The following is a 22,721-nucleotide window of genomic DNA, read 5'->3' as shown; positions in this document are numbered from 1 at the left end:
AAAAGGGCCAGGAATTTGCCACCACAATAGAAAAAATTCACACATGTATACTATACAAATTCAAGTTTCAGTGAACAGGAGCCAGAGAAGCTATAAAGTTCCTACAACAGATGCTGTTTTCCCAGAAGACATGGTGAAAATAAAAAAATAAACATAGGGACTTAGCCAGGTCCATTTACTTTGGTGAATGGTTTTCCCACCAGCAAGATTGCATGCCACTGCTTTGGGGATCTTCTCAAGAGATACACAGCAAGATTCAAACTTTAAATAATTACTATCTTCACAGTGATTTCATAATAGTTAGTAACTTCAAAGACTGAGTAAGTGTCATTTCCTAGATGTCCAGAATACCTTTTTCCCTACAAATGACAGGGATGGCAGGCTATAAAAGATTCCCATGACAGACTGTTCTGTTCCTGGAATATAAGTTCATGAGTCATATGGAACAATGGCTCTGCTGTCAAGTGACTATATATTATTACTTGTGTTATCAATTCTGATTCCATTAATTTAATCAAATCGAAGTATTATACATATGCTCTGTAGAGTCATAAACGCTACCTTAATGTCCCATTTCAACTTTTATATTTTCCAAAGAAGTTCATTCCCAAGGGCCAAAACCACACATTTCATATATTTGCATCTACTTTTTTGTCTGTAGCACATATAATCCTCTTTCTATGACAACCAACCAAGCAACCTAGAAGGGTAAATAATACCAGATTTTAAAGACAGCTAGAATATTATATAGGGCAGCTGTTTTTGCAGTGATTAAGCAAGATTACAAAAAAAAATACAGTAATTATTTATGAGATGTCAAAAGAACAACATTAGATAACAGCTAGACAGACAAGAGCGGGTTACTACAACCAGAAAAGCCCATTAAAAACATAGATATCACACAGAAAAAGGGAGATCAGCATCTCAGTACCTTGCTATTCTGTGGGGGAAAGAAAAAAACCACACAGTGGAATAATGGTGTGAAGCTGCAGTAATTATATAAACATACCGAGGCCTTTAAAGGCCTAACGGTAAATCATGAGAAGAATGCTTGACTTGCTGACCAGAGGACCACAACAGTAAGGATAAGACAGTGTTATTTTCCTGAGCTAAGGATGATGGCATAACTCCAAACTCAAAGAATGAAAAAAGCCACAAGTGGGCTGGACTTAGTCATCCATGTCAAATGAAAACAAAGTGGTTTATCTCTATGCCCACTACAAGGTATTTGTAGGGTACAGCAAAGTATACTTGTTTAGCTGCACTTGCAATAACTGTTCATGTTATTACTGCAGTTCTAGGGAAGAAAAAAAAACAGAATTCACATAATGCAATTGGTGTAGTTCAGCAGCATCTGTGGCTGTGCTGAAAGTAAAAACTCTCTCCCTTTCCAAGAGGTCGGTTCAGATTACTCCAGTGAATTTTCTTGACATCATCTTCCTTCTTTTTAAAATTAATGTAACATAACCTTATTTTGTGCTGCTCCAGCAATGCAGGAGAGCAAGAAAGCTCTCCTACTGGGCAGCTGACCATCCTTCCATATGGGAAAGCCCTAGGCTGGCAAAGAGCTGGCTCTGACCCAGACTCCAGCAGGGTAATAGGTGTAGCCTATGTGAAAAGCAAGCATGCCTGAGAGGCGTGGGGCTCTACTGCTCTCTGAGCAGTTCCCTCACTGCCCTATAATCAAGCAATGGCAAGGCAAACATCAACATAGCTGTACCAAACCAACCTAGATATGAACCTACAACAATTCATTAAATAAAAAGCTCAATATATTAATTTCTTCTCTTGCAGTTCACCAGTTGTGTTATGTTCACTGCATTGGACCCCTGGATTTTCAGATTTTTAAACCACAAATTTAGCCCAACTATTCCAGAACCTGACAAAAACTTGCTTGTATTTTATCTCTAATTTTTCACTATACAATTCCCTTCCTGCGAAAGTATTACTTCATGTCTAGAAAGCATTATGGATTTTAGGTCCCAAAATACTTTATACATGTTGATAAATACATATTTACAAAACTTCAATAAGGCAGCAAAGTATTAAGGCCACTTTGTCTTTTCACAAACTGAGGCCAAATTCAACTGATTTCCAAGTCCCACAAGAACAGTTAGAAGTTTAACTCAAGACTCTCTAAACCAGTCTTCTATGTTAAACACATGAGCAAGAAAAACCTTTAGATTTTATTTGGTTAGCAACATAAAACATTTTCCAATGTGTTACCATCTTTTTGCAAGTAGTATCAGGCAATATGGGTATGCAGCCTTGCTGGTTTTTTCCAAGTCATAAATGATGAAAGGGTAAAACCCATAGAAAAATTAGGAAAATACACTTAGCAGCCAACACAAGCAACGCACAGGAAGTGCTGTAGGCAATTGGGTTTAGAAGTATAAACATCACATTAGTAGACCCATGAGATAGCATGATGTAGCCACACCTGGAGAGACACTCTCCTATTCCCCTCCCAACCCACTAATGAAAACAAGACTGAAGCCAAAATACGAAGATTCAACTATACAACATCATTTTTGGTCTCAAAGACTAACTACATCAAACAGACGTAAAATAAGCTGGATTCACTTCAGCCACAATATGTTTCCACTTGAAACAAGATTGAGTTCTGTCTAGAAGACCTTAGGGTTTTACTAGATGCTGTAAATCTGTTCAGCAGCTGTGGGTGGCACCAGTTTCACAATAAAGTGGACCATGGAGTAAGTAGAAAAAGTCCTAGGTAAAATAACTGAAAGCTGAACAATGAAACAATCATTAATCATTCATAGCTATTTCCTGTGGGAAATATGTGCCCTTATTATCTGGATATCACAATGAAATATTCACATTAGTATGTGGCTCACAAAATACCAAGCACTTTCACTACCTAATCATCTTTCAAAAATACTTTAAAAAAACCCACAACCATAAAGAACCCAAAAAAACCAAACCACCCCACAACCACCTTTTTCCCAAGAAAATGGGTTAAATAACCAACACTTAAATTAAAAAAAAAACCAAGCAAGCAAACAAACAAAACAAAAAATGCTCTAAATATTTGACTGGATCACAAAAGTAAATGGCTATATTCCTGTAACTCTGAGCATGCACAGATCTCCAACAGCTGTTCTAGCTAAAGGCTGGCAAATTAGTCCTAGGAGACTGTTGGTGAGGCCAGGGGCACATATATAGCAATGCAGACAGTGGAAACTCACCTGTGGGTGCTCCACCCAAATCATAACACCATTTATTCTAACACAGGAAAGGCAAATCAGCCTTCGGCTTGTGGCCTGCATTAACCCGAACACCAGACAACATACTGAAACCAAGAATGTCGCTACAGGGGTCGGGCCTGATTGAAGCTAGCTGAAGAAAGTTGGGTGTTCCATCCAAAGGTGGCAATACACGCTCATGATCAGAGCGTGTTCCAGCAAGAACCTAATAGTTGATGACTCAGTCACCCAGGGGACTGCAAAATACATATTTTCCAGTCACATCCCATCAAATATCATTGATTATAGAGGATAATTCTCCTCATGAGGCTGCTACTAGTCTGATCTGTGGCACAGAGCTAAGGCTCACCTCTGCATTCCTTTTATGAGTCCTCCTCTGCTCACCTCTTCCTTCCTGCTACATATTCCCACTCTTGTAGCTGTTCCACAATAACTTCACTTGTCATGAGTAACCTGATTCTGACAGAATGATCCAACATAAGCTATTACTAAATGGCTGCTACACTAACATGGGTCGCTGTAGTAGAACCAGAGTAGAAAGCAACTACACACAAAATCACACCTGCATACCTGGGGAAGAGGAGGAAAGACAGAGCAAGGGAGGAGTAGGTTGCAACAACAATTCCTTAATCTGGCTCAGCTGCATTTCATCTCATTACAGTCTCAGTAACCCTAAAAGTGAAAGTCAAAGCTTCTATGAAAACTTCCAAGCATGGTACTTTCTATCTGACTAGAATAACAACCTTGATTTTGGGCTGAATAAGTCATAGGGGAAAAAGATAATCCAAAATACCCCCACAGTTTGAAAAGAATGAATATTATAAATACAGCTCCCAAAAGGGAAAAGAAAACAAATTAAAATCAAAGGTAAGCATATAACTCAAGTTCAGAAGAAAACTGTCTCTTTGACAAGTTTAGAGGAAACAATGCATGATTTCAAAATACTACTCTTCAGTAGTTTATTGCACTAAAATTGCTCAATTGCTTTCAGTGCATATATTAAAAACAAAAAATGCTGTCAACGTAAATAGTGCCAGAGAGCTGAAATTCTGAAGGTGATGATAAATGTACCAAAGTACTTGTCCAAAACATTAGGAGAATGTTACAGATGAACTTTGGAGCATGCAGTCTGTCTAGTCTGCTTACATCCTCCAGTATGGATTTAAAACTCGCATAGACTCCAAATGCCCAATTCTGCCATAGTGAACTGCATCCAAGATTACAACCAGCCTTTTTGATTTGTTGCCAGTAGCACAGGTTCCTACTCTGCACTTTTTGTTTACTAATATTTTTCAAACAAATTGCAGTCCTATCAATAAAGATGTGCTTTTTCTCTGGCCACAGTCCTGCTCCTTAAAAAGTACCCATACATGGAACACCTTCAAAAACAAGTCAGATGCAGTTTGGGTAATTTAAGGACATGGTGAAGGATCTTTGATGGTACTGTAGTTACTTGTATGCTCCACAGTCCTCAGTCCCCTCTAGAGGGAGTTCCCTAACTGCTCTAAGGAATGGAAAACACTGTCCAAGACACTGCACAATCCTTGGACCCCATTCTGCCTTTGCTTTTTTGATTTTCCCTCTGAACGAGCTGCATGATTTTTGGAAAAGGGTATCATTATCAGGTTTGGTTTCTTCAGAAGTTACTTACCAGTAAGCGTTTTTGCAATAGCTTGTCCTTACTTGGCCTCAAACAGGCAGCTTTACTAAGATTTAAGCAAGTAGACCTAACAATATATATGGATTCAAACCATGACATATTGAATAAGAACCACACTCAGTCACCACTTGGAGAAAATTTTAAGGCCCGACTTCTGAAGGATTCATTCCAGATCTGCATATGCCTCAGATAGAAAAGTCATCCTTTGAAAGCTGAGCTGAACGTAAGTACACCCCATCATGGCAAGAGAAAGTGATCTTTCCTATACTGAAAAGATTTATTAGCTTCACCACCTAAAATCTGAAAAATCAGACATTAATCTAGTTTTACAGACTTCATGTGGCCAGACTCTGTGGCCTTCTCTGCTCATGGTGGAAGAATATATGTGACAGAGTTTACCTAGGACTCCAAAAATGAACAAATTTTTTTCAAAGCAGGAGTGTATTTGTTTCCCTAACACAGCACAAAAACAGAAGAATGACCATGCCCAACTGCTCAATGCAATACTTCATTTACATATTGATATCTCAGTTAAAATAGTTGTATATGTCTTTTATATTCAGATACATAGACACCTAGTACTGAAAAAAGTACTTGCAATAGAAACAAAACATTAAAAGACTATTCAAAAATTTGATTCCTTTTCTTTTCAGCTAATAAAAACATTTTACAGGGCAGAGAAAAAAAAATCTCAAATCAGAGCAGGGAATGCAAAAGCAGTTTAATAATCACTACTGAAATCAGCAATTCCTATCCCTACTCTAAGTACAAAGTCATCCACTACTTCTGTGTAGCAGTACCAGAGTATTTCACTATCTTATGCTGGCCAGTAAAAACTACAATCAAGGCTCCTCCTTTTCCCTGATTTGTCTTTATTTACGTAACAGTGGCTTCTGAGTGTCTGTTCTTCTCCCTATGCCATTCGCTAGAGAGGTATAACTTGTGGAAGGAAATAAAAGGATGTTTTACCTTCCCCAATAGATGCATAAGGCAAGCAATGACCCAGCTCTACATATGCTATATATTACAATGCCATTATGCTTTCCCTAAGTGCCTCTTTCTTTTTTTTTTTTTTGTTAATACCATATGGTATTAATTATCTTCGTGGGTACAAAAAAAAATAAAGACTCCTTGAAACCACATTTGATTTATTCCTGACCACTGTAAAATCAGTAATAGAATACACTGTCAAACCACTGGCATGGAATGTGAATAATGTCTATCCTGCATTCTGACTTCCCTCTCAGACAAACATAAATGTAACTATATAACAAAATGTGAGGTGAGGAGAAAGAGTTATGTGGAAGTTAAGATTCACTGTATGCAACCATTGCTAACACCAACGACCCAAGCAAGCTTCGCAAATTCAGTTATTCTAATAGAAGGTCTCAAGGCATTGACAATGATGGGCCTGAGGACAATAAAAGCTACAAACACCCTAGAGGAAAAAAGCTTACCATTCCAAAAAGCTAAAGAAGTGAATCAGTATTTTGACATGGGCTACTGCAATGGCTGTCCAGTTAACAGTACTGCCTAGGAGCTACTATTCAAGAAAGCGAGGTAGTAGGGGAATAAAAGCACCAAAAAAACCATACTTAAAGCAAGGTGTTAACTCTTCCAGCATTTACTAGTCGAAGTGTTTTCTGAATTAGACTCTAAACTAATAAGTTTCTTCACCAAGGTAGCAAATTACTTAAAAGTCCACAATATTTTAAAGCTCTGTAGCTGAATATTCATATTACCCCAAAGTGCTTAGATTGCTTCAAATGGGCACATGGGAAATTTGTGATGCTCAATTTGTGGTTAGTTACTAATGCAGCAACATTTTGCATTAATGAAACTCCTGATGTGCATTAATTACTGTACTGGCTTGTAACACATTTTTGTGTCTATTAGTTTGCTAATACATAGAATAAAAATAATCATTTATGACTCATGTGAGTAGGGAAATGTAAGCCACAGCTCATTTGAATTTAGAAAAAACAGACTATATTAAGAAGCCATGCAGTTTCTCACCAGTTACTCTTGTGCACGAGTAACTGGCAAGAAGCTAAAACTGACAAAAAACAGGACAAAAAGTGCAAAGCGGAGTTGTCATTAACAAAATGCATCAGCACATCTGAGTTCCTAGAAATGAACTTACCTTGGAGTTCCCAGAAATCGCTGTGATCTCAGTTGTTCAGCCACATACAAAGATGCTGCTGTTGCTAGTAGTTCTCTTCTTTCAAGATCTGTCAACTTGTGTCCTAGTTTTTGGAAAGTAGTTCAAAAAAAATTAGATATCACAGACCAACACAGACCCAGAAAGTAACAACTACCAGTAAAAACACTGCTCAGTCCTTATATGTGAAAGCTACATTTTTTTCCCTCTCAATTAAGATGAGGCTTAGCATAGCAGACCCTCTGAGTTTCAGAGTTTAAACTGCATGCTTTCATAAAGATCAGTCCAGTTGCTAATACTGGTATATCTGTTAAAAACAATTTGAAAACTGAAAGAAAAGAAACTGAATGATGCTGCAAGCATCTTGTTTCCGTTAATGAAATGCCACTAGTTCACATGTTGTGCCTCATGCTGGTAAAGAATCCATTTGTACATTAGAACTCAAAATATATAGCATTCTTCCTCAGTACTTTATCTGGCAAAAGCTACAGATCTTCCAAGCAAAAGGGATAACACAACAGTATAAACCCAAAAAACAAATGTGGATAATGCTACTTGTCAGCCCTGGGTCATTTAGTGTCATTTGTGTAATCATAGAGTCAAAGTCACCTTTGACACTTCATAAGCAGGAAGTGGCTCAAAGTAGCCTAAAATCTGAAAGCAGGCAACCTAACAAATCTTTGTGCAAAAAGGTGCAACCAGGGTGACTGGAAGCAGGTTTCCTCCCAGCCTCCTCTTGTTCCAGAAAGTGAAGGTTAATTAGAGCTTCAACTGCCCATTCAACAGCTAAAAGAGCACAGTGATAGAACTTTGTCCTCCCCATCTTTAGTTTAGAAATGACACAACACACATTTGGTATGAAAAGGTGGCAAATAGGAGGCCAAGAGTAATGCGAGAGTCCAGGTGAGCGTCACAAAGTTGATTAGAGAGGGATGAAGCACCTCTCCTATAAGGAAAGGCTGAGAGAATTGGGATTGTTCAGCCTGGAAAAGAGAAAGCTTCAGCGTGACCTAATTGCAGCCTTCCAGTACCTGAAAGGTGCCCACCAGAAAGATGGAGAGAGACTATTTACAAGAGCATGTAGTGACAGGACAAGGGGAATGGCTTCAAACTGAAACAGGGTAGGTTTAGATTAGACATCAGGAAAAAATTCTTCACTGTGAGTTTTGTAAAGCACTGAAACAGGTTGCCCAGAGAGACGGCTGCCCATCCCTGACAGTGTTCAAGGCCAGGCTGGATGGAGCTCTTAGCAACCTGGTCTAGTGAAGGGTGTCCCTGCCCGTGACAGGGAAGTTGGAACCAGGTGATCTCTAAGGCTCCTTCAAATCCAAGCCATTCTATGATTCTATGAGAGAGAGCAAAAGGACAAACAAAGTACTCAGTTCAGAAGGCAGCGGCAAGAAGTTAAAACTGACATAAAACAGGACAAAAAGTGCAAAGCGGAGTTGTCATGAAAAAAAGAGGCAAACCTTATATTCTTGGAGAGATATTTTGTACAGGTGAAAGCAAGAGTGTTTCAAAGTCAGAGTGGGGAATTATACAATAAAGTTAACAAAAGATCAAGGCTGAGACTGAAAGACTTAGCTCAATAGTTATAACACAGTTTTCAAAAAGTGCTTTATGTGTACATATCACAGCGAATGTCATCATCCACGGCAAGTACAGATTTCAACATGAAGTGATGAGAGAAGAGCTTCAGAAGGCTGTATGCCCCAGAGGAACTCTGCCCAGGGGGAAACATTTGCTTCCAGTCCAGCAGCAGAGAAATAGTTACACAGATCCAATCTACATCTCCACTCTCCCATCACCTCAGCATTATGGCATGTAATGTAAATTCACATTCCCCAGTACTGGAGAATAAAATACTTGTGAGTAACAAGTGACAATTTATATCGGTAGCATAAAATAAGACTAATAAAATTTTCAAGAAAATCCAAAATGGAGGCTGCTGAAAAGGACTGGAATAGACTTTTTAGTAACAAATCCACAATTTCATAGAAGGATGTCTTCAAAGCACAGAACCCATCATTTCACTAGGCATATTAAATAAGGACAGGTAAAGAACCTACTTTAGCACCTCGGCAATGCAATCATGCCACAGTGATGGAAATGCACTCATTTACAGTCCAGCTAACAGTACAAAGGAGTTATCATAGGTCAAAAAATATAAATTTAAAAATAACAAAAGCCAGCAAATCTGCATCAGTCTCTTTTTAATTTAGTCCACATTAACATATTATGGCTAAATATTACTGCAACTTCCTTTGCTCAGTGTTTATTATTTTTTTATCTGCCTTAAAATGGAAACTCTCTTCACTTCAACAAATGCATGCAGAAATACAAATGCTGAAAGGTTGGGAAACTGGCTTGAGAAACAAACTGGATCTTTCCTTTGCCAGTTATTAGAAAAACTGATTGCACAGCAAAACTCAAAAAACATTGAACTTTTGTACTATTTGTATATATATATACACACACATATGTATATATATATAAGCCTTATATAATTATACAATGCAACAACATCAACTATCTGGATCTGAAATGTGCCAATTTTCCAATTATTTACACATAGTGAATAAGATCTGAGATCACTTTTTCCAAACACTGAATCTAAAATTGATGATTTGTTTACATGTCTCAGCTAAAGACCCATCAGGAATCTGTCCTAAAGCCTTTGCTTTTCAGTCCCCCTGCCTATCACTCATGACAAGATCATGTGACTAAAACTGCATGTTCCCACCTGCTCCAACACACACTGTTAGTATCAACTCATATAGAGGAAAAAGGTAAAACTAGAAAGATTCCAATTCAAAGGTTTTATTGCATGACCTTCGTCTTTGATGAAAATCACTGACTGCTTTTGCGCTTGCTGTGCCGCAAAAACTATTTTCTCCTAATATGTTCAACAAAAATCAAACTCCAAACAGTGAACAAAGGTCAGTCAGTTGAAACAGGTTAATAACTGATCAAGAGTTACATTCATTTCTTCATTATTACAAACATGAAAAAATATTCATCCACTTTCTCCATTTGTCACTATTTACATCAGTTGTGGCATAGATGTGGCAAGTGGAAAACCAGTCATGACTGTAGTATCCAATGTGGAATTCCAGAGAGATAATATAAACTTTTAATAGGAACGCATCAAAATTAGGTTTTGGTCTTTGGCAATAAAGATACAACCCTACCACAGAATGTCCTTAGCATAACTTTAGAGGCATACATCAGAAGTTCGACTAAAGGTTGCTTCCTAAAGATGGCAATTTACCTTTATTTAAAAAGACAGACTGCTGTCAGTACCTCACCTTAGCTCTCTAAAATCCATTCCCTTTTCCCTTGCTGCCTGCTCTTGCTCTGCTGCTATGCTCAGCAGAATTCTAAACAATTTTAGAGTCAAACTTTCAATTACATTACTATATTCAGAACTACACAGATGTCCCAGATAGTAATACCTTTGTTTCCCTTCAAGTACTATTTTACTTTAGAACCCACACCTCAGGATGTCTTGAGGTATTAAGTTAATATTCACCACCAATAAAGATATAACAAAACAGCCTTTCATGTTGACTATGCAGATGGATCTGAAAAGTAACAAAGCTACCTTCAGAGCAGTTGTCCAAGTGCCCCCTGGGTAGGGAATGAAATAAGTAAGTAGTAAATGTTCCCCAGCTTCCAGTATGGGAAGTTCCGCCATCACGCTCTCCTACTCATCACTGCAGACTCCTGGGCTACACAGAGATTTCATCTCCACAATACAGCGTGGAACTGATAGCTCCCAAATCTCTCTGCTTAACCTAGGATATACTTCTGCATTATCACTATCACCAGTGAGCTGAATTATATAAGGTAAATGCAAAATGGTTACAAAATGAAGTCACAGCTGAAGGAGTGGAAGCACTGTTGTTCATATTATTTAAAACTAGACTGCACACATCTATTAGGACTAAATAGGAGAACCCTGGTCAGAAGGAAGACAAGAACAAAATGTATTTCTCTCTCATTTCCCTGATGTTATGATTGCTTAAATCAATATTATCCCAGTATCCCCCAAGCTGAGTCAAAAAGGTTCATGCAATTACTTTACATAACCAACTTCAAATTAAATTACATAAAAGGTCATTTTTCCCATAACAGTCTCATTTGCATTTTGTCCTAGAAATGTGTTTCCTACTATCAATTACAGGGAAAAAACAAAACAAAACAAACAAGCCCTGGTTATGTGCCCCAGTCTGTTACTTAATACTTGAAGAGTGACTGTTTTCTGATTGGGAAGACTAAAAATTAAAAGTAAAATGGGTAAGATGGAAAGTGTAATGCATAATTCAGATCCATACCAATGCTGGCAATGTTTAGTATCATTCCTAGGTTCTGTTTTGGCTCAAGTTTTTTCCCCAGTGGATTTTGAAGTTGACCATTACAGATGGCTTGTATACCAGGGGTAGGCTGAGACAGAAAAAGTTGAATATTATTAAGGGTTTCATTTCTTGTGAAGTTGAGCAGAGCTCTGTTCCACCCAGATAGTCACAGTAAAAGACAGACAATACTGTCTGTGTAAGCAATCTCAAACCACTCAGAATAGTGAAGAAGTATATCTCAGAGAACTCATGATCACTTCTAAGTGGATGCTACAGTATACAGAAACAAAACCTCTACTATTTTGAATTATAAAGGAATTAGTGACACACCAAGAAATGGTTTTTTGGCCTCACCTACCAGAAAGAAATCAAATAAACTGGTAAGTCAACTTTTTTACAACCCAGTAGCTTCATAAAATGAAGACGAAGATTAGATTCTAGTGAAGAGAAAATGCATAGAATCAACAGCAACCATCCTCCCTCTTCTAACAGAAACACAAGACAGGGGAAGCTGAATTTCACTCCCTTCAAATAATAACAAAAGTCTCCAGAGTTCAATTTAAAAGTCATATTTGCAGTCCCAATTCATCTAAATAGTGCTTTTGCTCATAAGAGAATCATGGAATGACTGATGTTGAAGGGATCTTGGGAGGCCTTTAGTTTATTCACCATGTGTCCCCCTTCCCACCAAGCAATCTCAACAGCAAATTCAGAACAGGTTGCTCAGACGTTTGTGCAGTCATGTCTTAAAAATCTCAAATTTACGACCACTGACTCTTGCTGTGCTATTCACTGAAGAGTGTAGCTTTATATTCCTAGGAATATCCTCTGAGGTCCTGTCATTAGGTCCACCCTAAGCTTTCTTGTTTCCAGGCAAAACAAGACTGATTGTCCCAGATGCTCCTTACAGATTATCTGTTCCAGCCCCAGCACCACCCTTGTGGCTCTTCACTAGACTTACTCATTTTTGGTTTTTACTGCCATCTTTCTTACAAGCATGAGGGGGTTAAAACTGGACAGAGTACTCCAGAGGTGCTTTAGTAAGTGCTGAGTTAAGCAAAGTAATAGTTTCCTCCAATCCTTATAATTATGACAAACACAATGTATCTAAACGTCTTCACCCCATACACAGTCTCTGGAGTCAATACACCATTTCAGGAGAGAGGTGCTTCCTCTTTATTCCCTTCACTATAGGAAATATAAAGGATTAACCTAAAGGACTGTCCATCAGAATTTCTGTTCTTCCTCTCCACTCAAGTGAATTAAACATGCTAGAAGAGGGGAAGTAAACAACTTTTTTTTTTTAACTTACTTTGCTGTAACTTTTGTGATAGTCTCTTGGAAAACGCCTCATTTTTCATTTGCACATGATGCATCTCCCAGAGAGACTGACTGCATATTTGAAATATCATTTAATAACCAGAAAGAGTGGAACATAAAAAAAAATCTCAATATTAAAAAAGATATCCAGGAAAATATTAACTGTGAAACAGACTGAACCACAAAGAATAATCTGATGAATGGGGGTACTAAACTAAGGATCCTTGAGTTTAATTTGTTCTTTGTCAAAGACACCTCTTGGATCTTTGTGAAAACAGAGATAGTTTCTGTGCCCATAAAATCGGGATAATAGATAGTGTATTCCTTTCTCACCAGGAAGGTTAGGAAGTACAGTCTTCCCAGGTTGTTTGGAAGCTGTCGGACAGTGCGTCCGACTCCTGCATGGTTGGTAAACATTTTTTTCCATAAGCAAAGTGCTTGGAAGCCACTCTAAGACAGATGTATTTGTGTCACCTGACCTAATCAGTGTTGCTGCACTCACCCTCAGATCTGCACTCCTCCCAAAACAAGCATGTGTGCTCAGAGCAATAACCCACTACAGTTAACCTACTGCCAGCCAGCCCTCTGCCCATCCACCCTCACATAGACACCAAAAGTAGCTGCTTTCCCACACTAATCATACTTTGCACAAGGTTTGTTTCCACATGGCTATTATTTTAAAATAACTTAGAATAAAAAAACTGGGTTTGTTAATGACTGTTTACTTAAGGAAGGGAAGAAAGAGTTAAACTCTAATCATGAAAATTACTAAACATTCCCATTCCAGATGTAATTTGAAGTGGGCATCGCAGGTTAATGGAAAAGCAGCCAAGATACTTCTAATAATTCAATTTTTTTTATCTTACAGTAAAAGTCTTCTAATAAAGGATTTATAACGGAACCCTTGAACATGAGACTGGAAAACAAAGCATTTATTGTTTTATTCTTAAGACTAAAGTTGGTATTTGTATTTGAAGAAAAATGCACATAAGAAATGGGCCAGTACTTCATGCAGTCACCAGAGAGAACACAGCTGACATTCATTACTTATCAATGCAGACCAACAGTGGCAGTTGTACAGTTTACAAAAGAAACACACCAATTGTGCTATTAATATCACACATATCTCTACTAAAATTGTTTTATTTCTTAAGTTTTCCAAATATAAAACACTTCTGGTATAAATTCCTACTGTTAATAACAGCACATATTTCTAAGTATTTCCAAATCTACACTGGCTATGCATTGCTCTAATTTTTCAGATTATTATTCCAGATCTTTTTCTACAATAAACAATATTAAGATATATGAAGCTACGTAAATTTTCAAGTCCTTCTAGCAAAGTTTACCCTGGGTACTTATAAACTTAGTTGAAGTGACTAGAGAACTTAAACGGAAGTTAATTTTTGCCTTTGCTTCTGTTGCTGAGCTTCTACCCATCATCTGCACCCTTGCTTGCCTTCAGCAGTTCCCATTTGAGTCTGTGGATTTGTAGAAAGATTTTTTAGTGGGTACTTGAAAAAATATCCTCGAATTCAACTGACCAATTTTTTTTTTAAGCCAGAAGTCTCCAGTGCAAACTACATCATTAAAAGGGCTATCAATTACTTTGGAGAGCTTTGAACCAGTATTCATGACTAAGTACTCCTGATTTGAAATACAATGCAATGCATGCATTTTTTTATCACTAAGAAGGCTAATGTATGCTCATGTTTGATACATGGAAGGAGATGAGCAAGACTTTTCAAACAGCAGGAACAAAGTCTACTCATTTCACACGTGCCATCCATAAGTTTCTATTCTTAACTGTCATAATATCTTTTCTTGTGTCTTCTGGTGTCTAGAGCAAAAGCTTATCTTTAAGAATCTGTTAATACAATACTACTGTTTGGTTTATGTTTTTATTGTTCCTAGTTGAGTGTCAGGTGAGGCTGCCCCCTCATAACACGGTATGGACCTATCCGACACCTGCATCCTTGCCTTTGTCCTCTATTCCCCTCTCCCCATTCTGAGCTTGCCACTGACTTTGCACATCCACAGAAGTTCACCAGATTCCTTCACGAGATAAATCAACCCAGTAAGTTACAAAAAAACTACCCCAACAAAAGCAGCAACAGTAAAAAAATGATGCAGTTTTTATGGTGGTTTAAAGAACTGAATCCGCTCAGGAAAAGGACTGAAGAGTCCCAGAACATGAGATTCTGTACTGACGTGTCAGAGAAGGGAGAGAGACTAGCTACAGCAGCACTGTGCCTTCAGAGCAGGTGATCAGAGTACCCTTGATTCTATGCTGGATGGAAGCCAGCTGAGCTACCCCAAGATTAGTTAAATACACCTTAGCAAAGATACCAAAGGAACTTTTCAGCTTGAACCATCACAAGCTTACTGCCACTCAAGGTGACTAAGGCCTGTTGCTGTGGTTTTAGGAGCCAATAACAAGCTGGACACATTAATCCCACGTGTAGGACTGTATTACACACGGAGTTGCCAATTACATCATGATATAAAGTAGTTCTGGTGCAAAGATTAGTCATCCACGAACTCATAGTCCTGAGGTAAGAAAAATCTGTTCCGCTTCTTAATGAGACTAGAATTTGGCAAGGTGCCAGTCATGTCCAGTGACTGCCAATCTGGCAGTGCTGTCTCCAAAGTCGGATGAGGGTTCTGCCACATTGGATTAATGATGACTGGACGAAAAAGAATCTCCATGGGATTCATAAAGGACCCATGAATGATGAACTATTAACATTGTCTTCTTTTTTTTTTAAATAAGGAAGATATTCTGCCTGATGAATGCCAGCAAAGGTGAGATATCTGTATGGAAGGACTGAGTCTCTGACCACATAGGTCAAGAAAGCATCTAGAGCAGAGTGGTTAAGAGAGAAGACAACCTTTTAAAATTTGATCCTTGTGAAAGGAAGCCAGTCTATTTGTTTACTTATTTTTATACCAACAGTTGTTAAACATTTTGAAACTGAGTAGTTTAGGATGTTGTAAAGAAACATTTGCATCTGTGTTTATGTTAACTAGTGTACAAGTTAATAATTTCAAGGTGATGCCCATTACTGTGTGTAATAAGACCAGATTACTGAAATACTCTGATAAAATGCCAGATCCTCCAGACAAGTCTACAGTGAAAACAACAGGTGCCAAAAGGCAATTCTGAAGGTGCTGCACAAACTCAATGAAGTAGCAACAGTGCTGAGTAAAAAGAAACTTTACCTGACTATAGTTAACAGTAGAAGCACTGTCTGTAACAAAGCACAATAGCATGGCAGAATTGAATTTATGTTTATTTTACATATTTCTTATCACATACAAATTGTTTTTCTTGACTATGGGTGTATTTCACTTACTAGGAGTATGTATTCTGCCTTCTTGAAAATAAAGACATTAACTATTTCACCTATGTTATGCATTATTTAAAAACTCTAATTATGTGTATGCATAGATATATTTGAGGAAAAAGTAATGACTGATTTGGGAACACTATCAGTCTAAAAATATAATGGAGTAATAATCAGAAACAACACTGCTCAAGAAAAAACGAAACATTTCCAAATAGAACAAACCTTTAAAACCATCAGGATAGACTTCAGGAAGGAATTTAGTGCTGATGTCTCCTTGAACAAAGCGTGGATGGATGATCACTTCTCGCAGTAAAGAAATATTGTGAGCCACACCTGAAAACAAAAAGCAAATCAATACAAAATCAGATAACAATTATCACAAGTTACATTAGGAAACAATTTATAAAAATATGAACTCTTATTCTGGAATAAATACTTGTTCACAACTTTGATACCACAGTACTGATGTAATTAATGTAGATTTATCAGTTTTGTTTCACTCCTGCCTCAAGACACCCCTCTTAAACACTCAGTTTAATCAAAGTAAACAATCTAAATTTTCACCTCATGAAACCTAATTCAAACACCTAGTTAAATCAAGGACAGTAAGCACAACCAAGAGACTTTTAGCTCAGTTCTAGAAGATGTAGGCAAGACCAGAGCCATCTGTTTGAAATGACAGATTAGCCATTTCATGACAGTAAATATTAACTCGATTCCAATGACTCCTGTATGGAAGATATGCACCATGCTACACCTCAGTCACAATAATGAAATACAGTAAAAAGTTTTGCCACTTAACATATAATTTTACAACATTTGTATAATGTGTAACTCATAAGAGACTCCTGTGGAACAAAGAAACTCATGGCTTCCTCCATATGTACCTTTATCCAACCCTGCCTGGTCAATTCCTTTATTGAATGCCCCAGTTCCCCTTTAGCACTACTCCATGACCCTCTTAGGCATTTGCCCCCCCCCCCCCAAAATTATTTCTTTAATTTAAAAATTATTTATTATAGAGCCTTTATAGCCAGCTTTGCCCTTTAATTTCTTTGAATATTATATTGCTTTATTTTTTCTGAATTTCTTCATCTCCTTTCATTCCACTTCTCAGTCTGAATATGATGGTCATTAAAAGTTATTTCCCTGTAATACTAAATACAAGGAAGTCTTTATAGGAGTTTGGAGAGGAAAGGTGGTAAAAAAAAAAAAACTGAAAAAAAAATCCATAGATCATTTAAATTGCCTTCTCCTTACTGCAAATAATTTTCAAAAAGAAGATACTTTCTCTTCAGAGAGTAGCACATGGGAAGGGAAAGTTTAAGATAAGAAAAGTTTAAGCTAAGAAAACCACCATCTTTATCTCACTTTCTTCTCAATTTTAGAAAGAGATTGAACAGAAAATCTGAAGAGCCATGAGAGTTCAATCCCAGTATGATTACACAGAATAACACTGGCTCATATACGTTAATATTTCTTAAGGGAAGCTGAAACAGACATGCAGTTCAGGAGCATCGCATGGGTGGCTGCAGGTGTGGATCTATTCCAGGTACAGAGAAATGAGGAAGCTGCTATGGGAAAGAGGTTATCCAACCTCAGCTGTGCACATTCTCATCCCTCAGGAAATACAAAGTAATTCACATTCTTTCCTCTCAATGTCAGAGGAACAGGTAACCCCAAATCACATTGTGTTTGCCAGGTCATATGAACTTTGGCTTTAGCTACACACCATGAAGTAGAAAATGCAGAGCACATCACAAAACATTTTTATTTTGTAAAAATCTATCTACACATTCAGATCTCTTGTAAACCACAAAATTCTGAACTTCAACTTTAGATATGCTTACTTACAAGTTATTATGATTGTGATGACATGATTATGATTAATGATGACATGACTCAAAGTTATTTGCACTTTTTTCTAAAACCTTTAATTTTAAATAACACTGAATAATAATTCATTGTAAACTCAAGTATTTCAACTGTAAATTAAGTTATTTGGAATTTTTTCCTTTATCAAGATCTCACCACAGCAAAGATAATAGCAACACAGCAAATGCAAAGTGCCGTGGCTACAGAAGGAAATTCTTTTGCCCTTCTACTTCTTTTTCTTGTGTTTTTCCAGTTTAGAAGCATGAACAACATTCTTGTTATTTTATATGCAGACCAGCTCAAACAGTTTCAAGGCTTTCTTCCCCTACTAGTCTGCTGGTGTGAATTTTCAAGCTCTATGTGTGGTCATCACTGAAACCACTTTCAACACACTGCGTCAGTCTCATTGAATCCTGAAGTCACAGCTTTAGAGACTAGTTCATGAGCCATTAAGTAGCACATTACAGAACTAGTTCAATGATGACATGATAAAAATTTGTCCATTTGATTAAAAGATCAGCTTCCTTTTGTTGCCTGCAACATAAATAATCATTCACAGACCCTGATTTCATAAACACTGAATGAAACTCACACTGCAACTCCACTAAGCAAAAAAAAATTAAAAATCTTATGCTAAATGACTATAACTCAGAAACAAAGAACGTCTGGCTTTGGCTGCTAAAATTCCCCACAAAATTTCTGATTTGAATAGTAACTTGAAATATCAGAGAGACTTTATCTGTCAAGCACAGATTCAGGACTATAATTCAAAGACAATGAGGAGCTTTTCAACACTGCCCAACTTTGAATCCAGGATTTAAACATGCTACAATGTGTAACCAGATCATCTCACATTTTTCTTTCCTTAACTGCTATAAGATCCCTGGTGAGACGATGGTTGATGACAGATGACAGAGCTTGTTTTCTCAACTGACTGCCCAAAAAGACCTAAAAATCAAAAAAGTACTATGAGTATTTTTAATTATTTCCAACTCGTGTGCACCAAAAAAACAGAGGCCTCTGTAATGTTTTTAAACTTCAAAATTCCTCTAATAAGTTAAACAGACAAGCCTAGGTGCTTGGGAAGCAATATGACATATATTTTACATACGCAAACTAAAAATTTAATACACAAGTTTCCCTTTAAAGTATCAAGAAAGGCTATCTTTATCAGTCCCTGTGATCATTATGTGAGCAATGACTGCATGGTTGATCTGCTTCTCAAGACTAAGTTGATACCTTTAGTGATGTTCCAAATCATACGGGTTTTTTTTTTAAAAAAAAAAGTACCAGTGTAATCCTTCAGAAGTCTAGAAGTTTTAGATTTGCAATTTAGCGTGACCTCTGTCAAAGTTCATAAGGTCTCCATCTGTGTGTAAGTAACTGCTAGGCTACAGAAATATGGACCCCTAGAGCAGCTTGCTCCTGACTACCTGCTGCTTCCAAAACACTGGCCAGACATTAGCCTCACACTCTCACAGGATCAAACAGAGGCTAACAGGCAGTGCTTATTTCATGCAAAGTTAGACACTAAACTGAAGTATATTGTATTTATGTTGCAGTGGTTTTCAGGGAATTTTGCTTTTTCTTGACCAGGTCTACAGTCTGCCAGGAACAAAATCACATTTGTTAGCGTGACAAGCCATGACATTTTCAACAAACAAACAAAATCCTTAACTATATCAATTTATTTCCCCCCAGAAAACAAAATTTCACTTCAGCACCATCTTTTTTACATTAAGACTGATGCAGAACTGTAGTAACAGTTATATTCTTCTTCCCTTTAAGTCAAAATACAATAAAAAATAATAATCACTGTTCCTTGTACCTCTATTGTTTCATTTCACTTGGTTGTATTCTTCATAAAACATTACATCAGTAGAAGCTCAGTTTAAGATATACCTCTTGGTTTTCAATTTTTACACACCATTTTCCAGAATACACTTCTAAAAGAGAGCACATCAGCATTTAACTTCTGGAGATCTAATGAAAGTTTTAAAAATTATATATTCATATGCTTTATATAAAATATGTATCCTGAGGTTCCATTAATTTTCCAGTTAAATTGTAGTTATTGCCTAATGAATACAGGAACACACTAAATAATCACACTGTTCCCCAAAGCTTATTAGCAAACCCTGTTTGAAGAAGCCCTCATTAAAAAAAAATAAATTAGAATCAGAAGAAATTACTCTCTGTACTGCCTGTCTCTATCGTGCCTCCTTCCCTTCCTCATTCTCTGCCTTAAAAACTCTAAGTATACCAGATTTTTCACTAACTTACAAAATGTAGCCTAACTCCTAAGCTGTCCTCACAAGAAAACAGCAACACGATAATAAAATCCATTTTATAGAAAACTAATTTTATAGTAGGTTTATGAAAAGGATATCACACCACATTTTTACTCACTAAAAATCAGAAGTTGGAATGCCAAGGCACAAAACCATAGGCAATGTTTTCACTATAAATATTTACTGACACTAAACATATTCAGTGTTGATTAGCCTTTTTACAGTATTAAGCTTCTGTCATCTTGATGCCTGCAAACACAAATCTGCATTTATCCACAAACTTAATTGGAGTACTACATGCCTCTCTGTAGATAAGCAGTTGAGCAGACTTAACTTGCTGATAATTTCAAATTGTGCTAAGTGGAACAGAAGTAACTTTATCTGCATACATACTGATTGCAAAACCAACGTGTGGAGTACAGTAGTAGAGGTTTCTCTTTTTAAAAATCCAGCAAAGCTAAATTATCCCTCAACAATTTAAATGCTCAATAAGAATAAATGTGATGAAGCTTAGAAGGCATCCTGTTTCTATAAACAAAATATTAAAAAAATATTAACTAAGCTCTACACTGAGCATTATGAAACACTGATTACATTACTGTCCACTTAAAACAAGAACATTATCCGATTTGCACAGACTATGAAAACACCACTTACTTTCAACACATGAACTTCTCAAGTCCATTATTACTACCCAGCTAGCCTCCACATTTGCAATTCCAAAAGTTTTCATAATATTCCCCCAAACCCTCAACATTGAACTGTTTAATTGTCTTTCAAAGTTTGTGTTTTGCTACAATTCACTTCAGAGCAGGCTATATGCATACAAAGTCCCATCCCAAAAGCAAGAAAAATAGAGTTTTTAGCTTTGTAATTTTAATACACAAACATCCACATAAAATTCTCACATCGTATCATTACAGCACTGACCCTCAGAGTTGAACATGTATTTCAATTAAAACAACAATTCTTTCAGATATTCAGGTCTGGAGATCACAGAACTCAGAATAAAGGGGTAAAAGCAGATAATATATGGTAATATCCTACTGTAAAAAAACAAGTTCAAACTGAAACTAGATTTTGTACTGCATGTAGTTCTGAACTTCTTAGCAAGAGTAAGCAGACCATTATTTACAGGATTAGCAAACACATATGAATGTTTGAATCAGTAGAATAATTGGAAGCAGAAGTTAAGCAGGCTTTGTCAAGAACAAGTGAAAGAAAATGAATGGCCATTCTGCCATCATCCTCTCCTCAGCCATCCTTTTACTCTAAAGATGGGGAATAGAACACTAGGACAACTTTAACCCTAAGTGCCATAACTAGAAATAATAGCACTTGTCTTTCAATGACTCCTCAACCTGGCACATTGCATTTCTTGTTTTTCACTGCCACAAGTCTTTTTCCCTTAATAAAAGAGAGAAAAAACCACACAAACAAAAACAAAAACTTACGTGACAGAAAAGGTACCTTATTTTTCTATTCTGCACCAATAAGACTGCCTTCCTCTTTTACCTGTACTTCAATTGTTCTTCCCTCTTTCTTTTCCACAGGACAGCAGTAAACTATAACCCTTCCTAAATTACACACCATAACATTCCACTGACAAGTTGCCATTCCCACTCCCTCCCTTGTCACTGGCTTAAGAAAAGAAGAAGAGAAACAGAAGCAGCATCTTCCCTCATGCTACCATCTGAACTCCAAGCTGATGCTACTAAGCATCCTGAAATGGTCCTTTCTAATGATTTCAACCTAAACTTGATTCTTTCCCTTCTCCAATTTCAGTTTCCATACTGATACACTTGGGAACCTGCTGGTCCCTATTGCAAAGGTGAGAACACAAATACTCTTGCAGATGTACCAGTGTGTTACCTCTGCTATGCAAAAGGGAAATTCCACAGTTCAGTTGTATGACCTGTTGCAGCACTTTTCAAAAGCACAACCAGAAAAAACAAGGCTCATTTCTTTTTTAAGAACAAACACTATATGCAGTTTTGCAGTTAAATAGGCTTACACACAAAGATTGTTTTGTTCACAATACCAATGAGCACACTTGCATATTTCCATGGGATCAGAATACAGGAGAATGTAAAACTTACAAGTATACTGCCATTGAGATAAGCCTTTTAAGTTAAAACAAAATCATTCAGTACTTTATGATGTTTGGATCCAAAATAAAGTTTATTGTGAAAAGTTTTGTATCTGAAATTAAATTATTTGAAATAAATTATAAAATACTAAAATTAAAGTTGAGGGCTTTTTCTTGTGCTCTAGGATGATCCAGGGAGGTTGGGCCACATGACCCACTGTGGGCCCTTCCAACCTGACCCATTCTGTGACTCTTGGAAAGCCAAGCCCTTCTCAGAACACTAAGCACAGCACTCTTTTTCCTCCCAGTTAATGTTTATGGTTGCCAAAACTCAAGACAACAGTTCTGCTGCCACTGTTCTGGCAGGTCTCCCCTCATATCAGAGTTAAC

At 37.1% G+C, this 22,721-nt stretch overlaps 1 protein-coding gene across 1 annotated transcript in view; it reads right to left on the bottom strand.

Annotated features, from left to right (window-relative positions):
• Window positions 1–22,721, bottom strand: part of PCCA (propionyl-CoA carboxylase subunit alpha) — a 270,550-nt gene that overhangs the window by 125,500 nt on the left and 122,329 nt on the right. The window contains exons 16-17 of the mRNA XM_029960846.1: window positions 16,299–16,409; window positions 7,031–7,133 (exon numbers count right to left, since the gene is read on the bottom strand). Of these exons, the coding sequence (XP_029816706.1) occupies window positions 7,031–7,133; window positions 16,299–16,409 (214 nt within the window). The remainder of the gene's footprint in view (window positions 1–7,030; window positions 7,134–16,298; window positions 16,410–22,721) is intronic.

Source organism: Manacus vitellinus, unplaced genomic scaffold (genome assembly GCF_001715985.3).
Source record: "Manacus vitellinus isolate BGI_N305 unplaced genomic scaffold, ASM171598v3 scaffold_2_pilon, whole genome shotgun sequence".
Classification (NCBI taxonomy): domain Eukaryota; kingdom Metazoa; phylum Chordata; class Aves; order Passeriformes; family Pipridae; genus Manacus; species Manacus vitellinus.
This window is presented reverse-complemented; position numbering and strand designations above follow the sequence as displayed.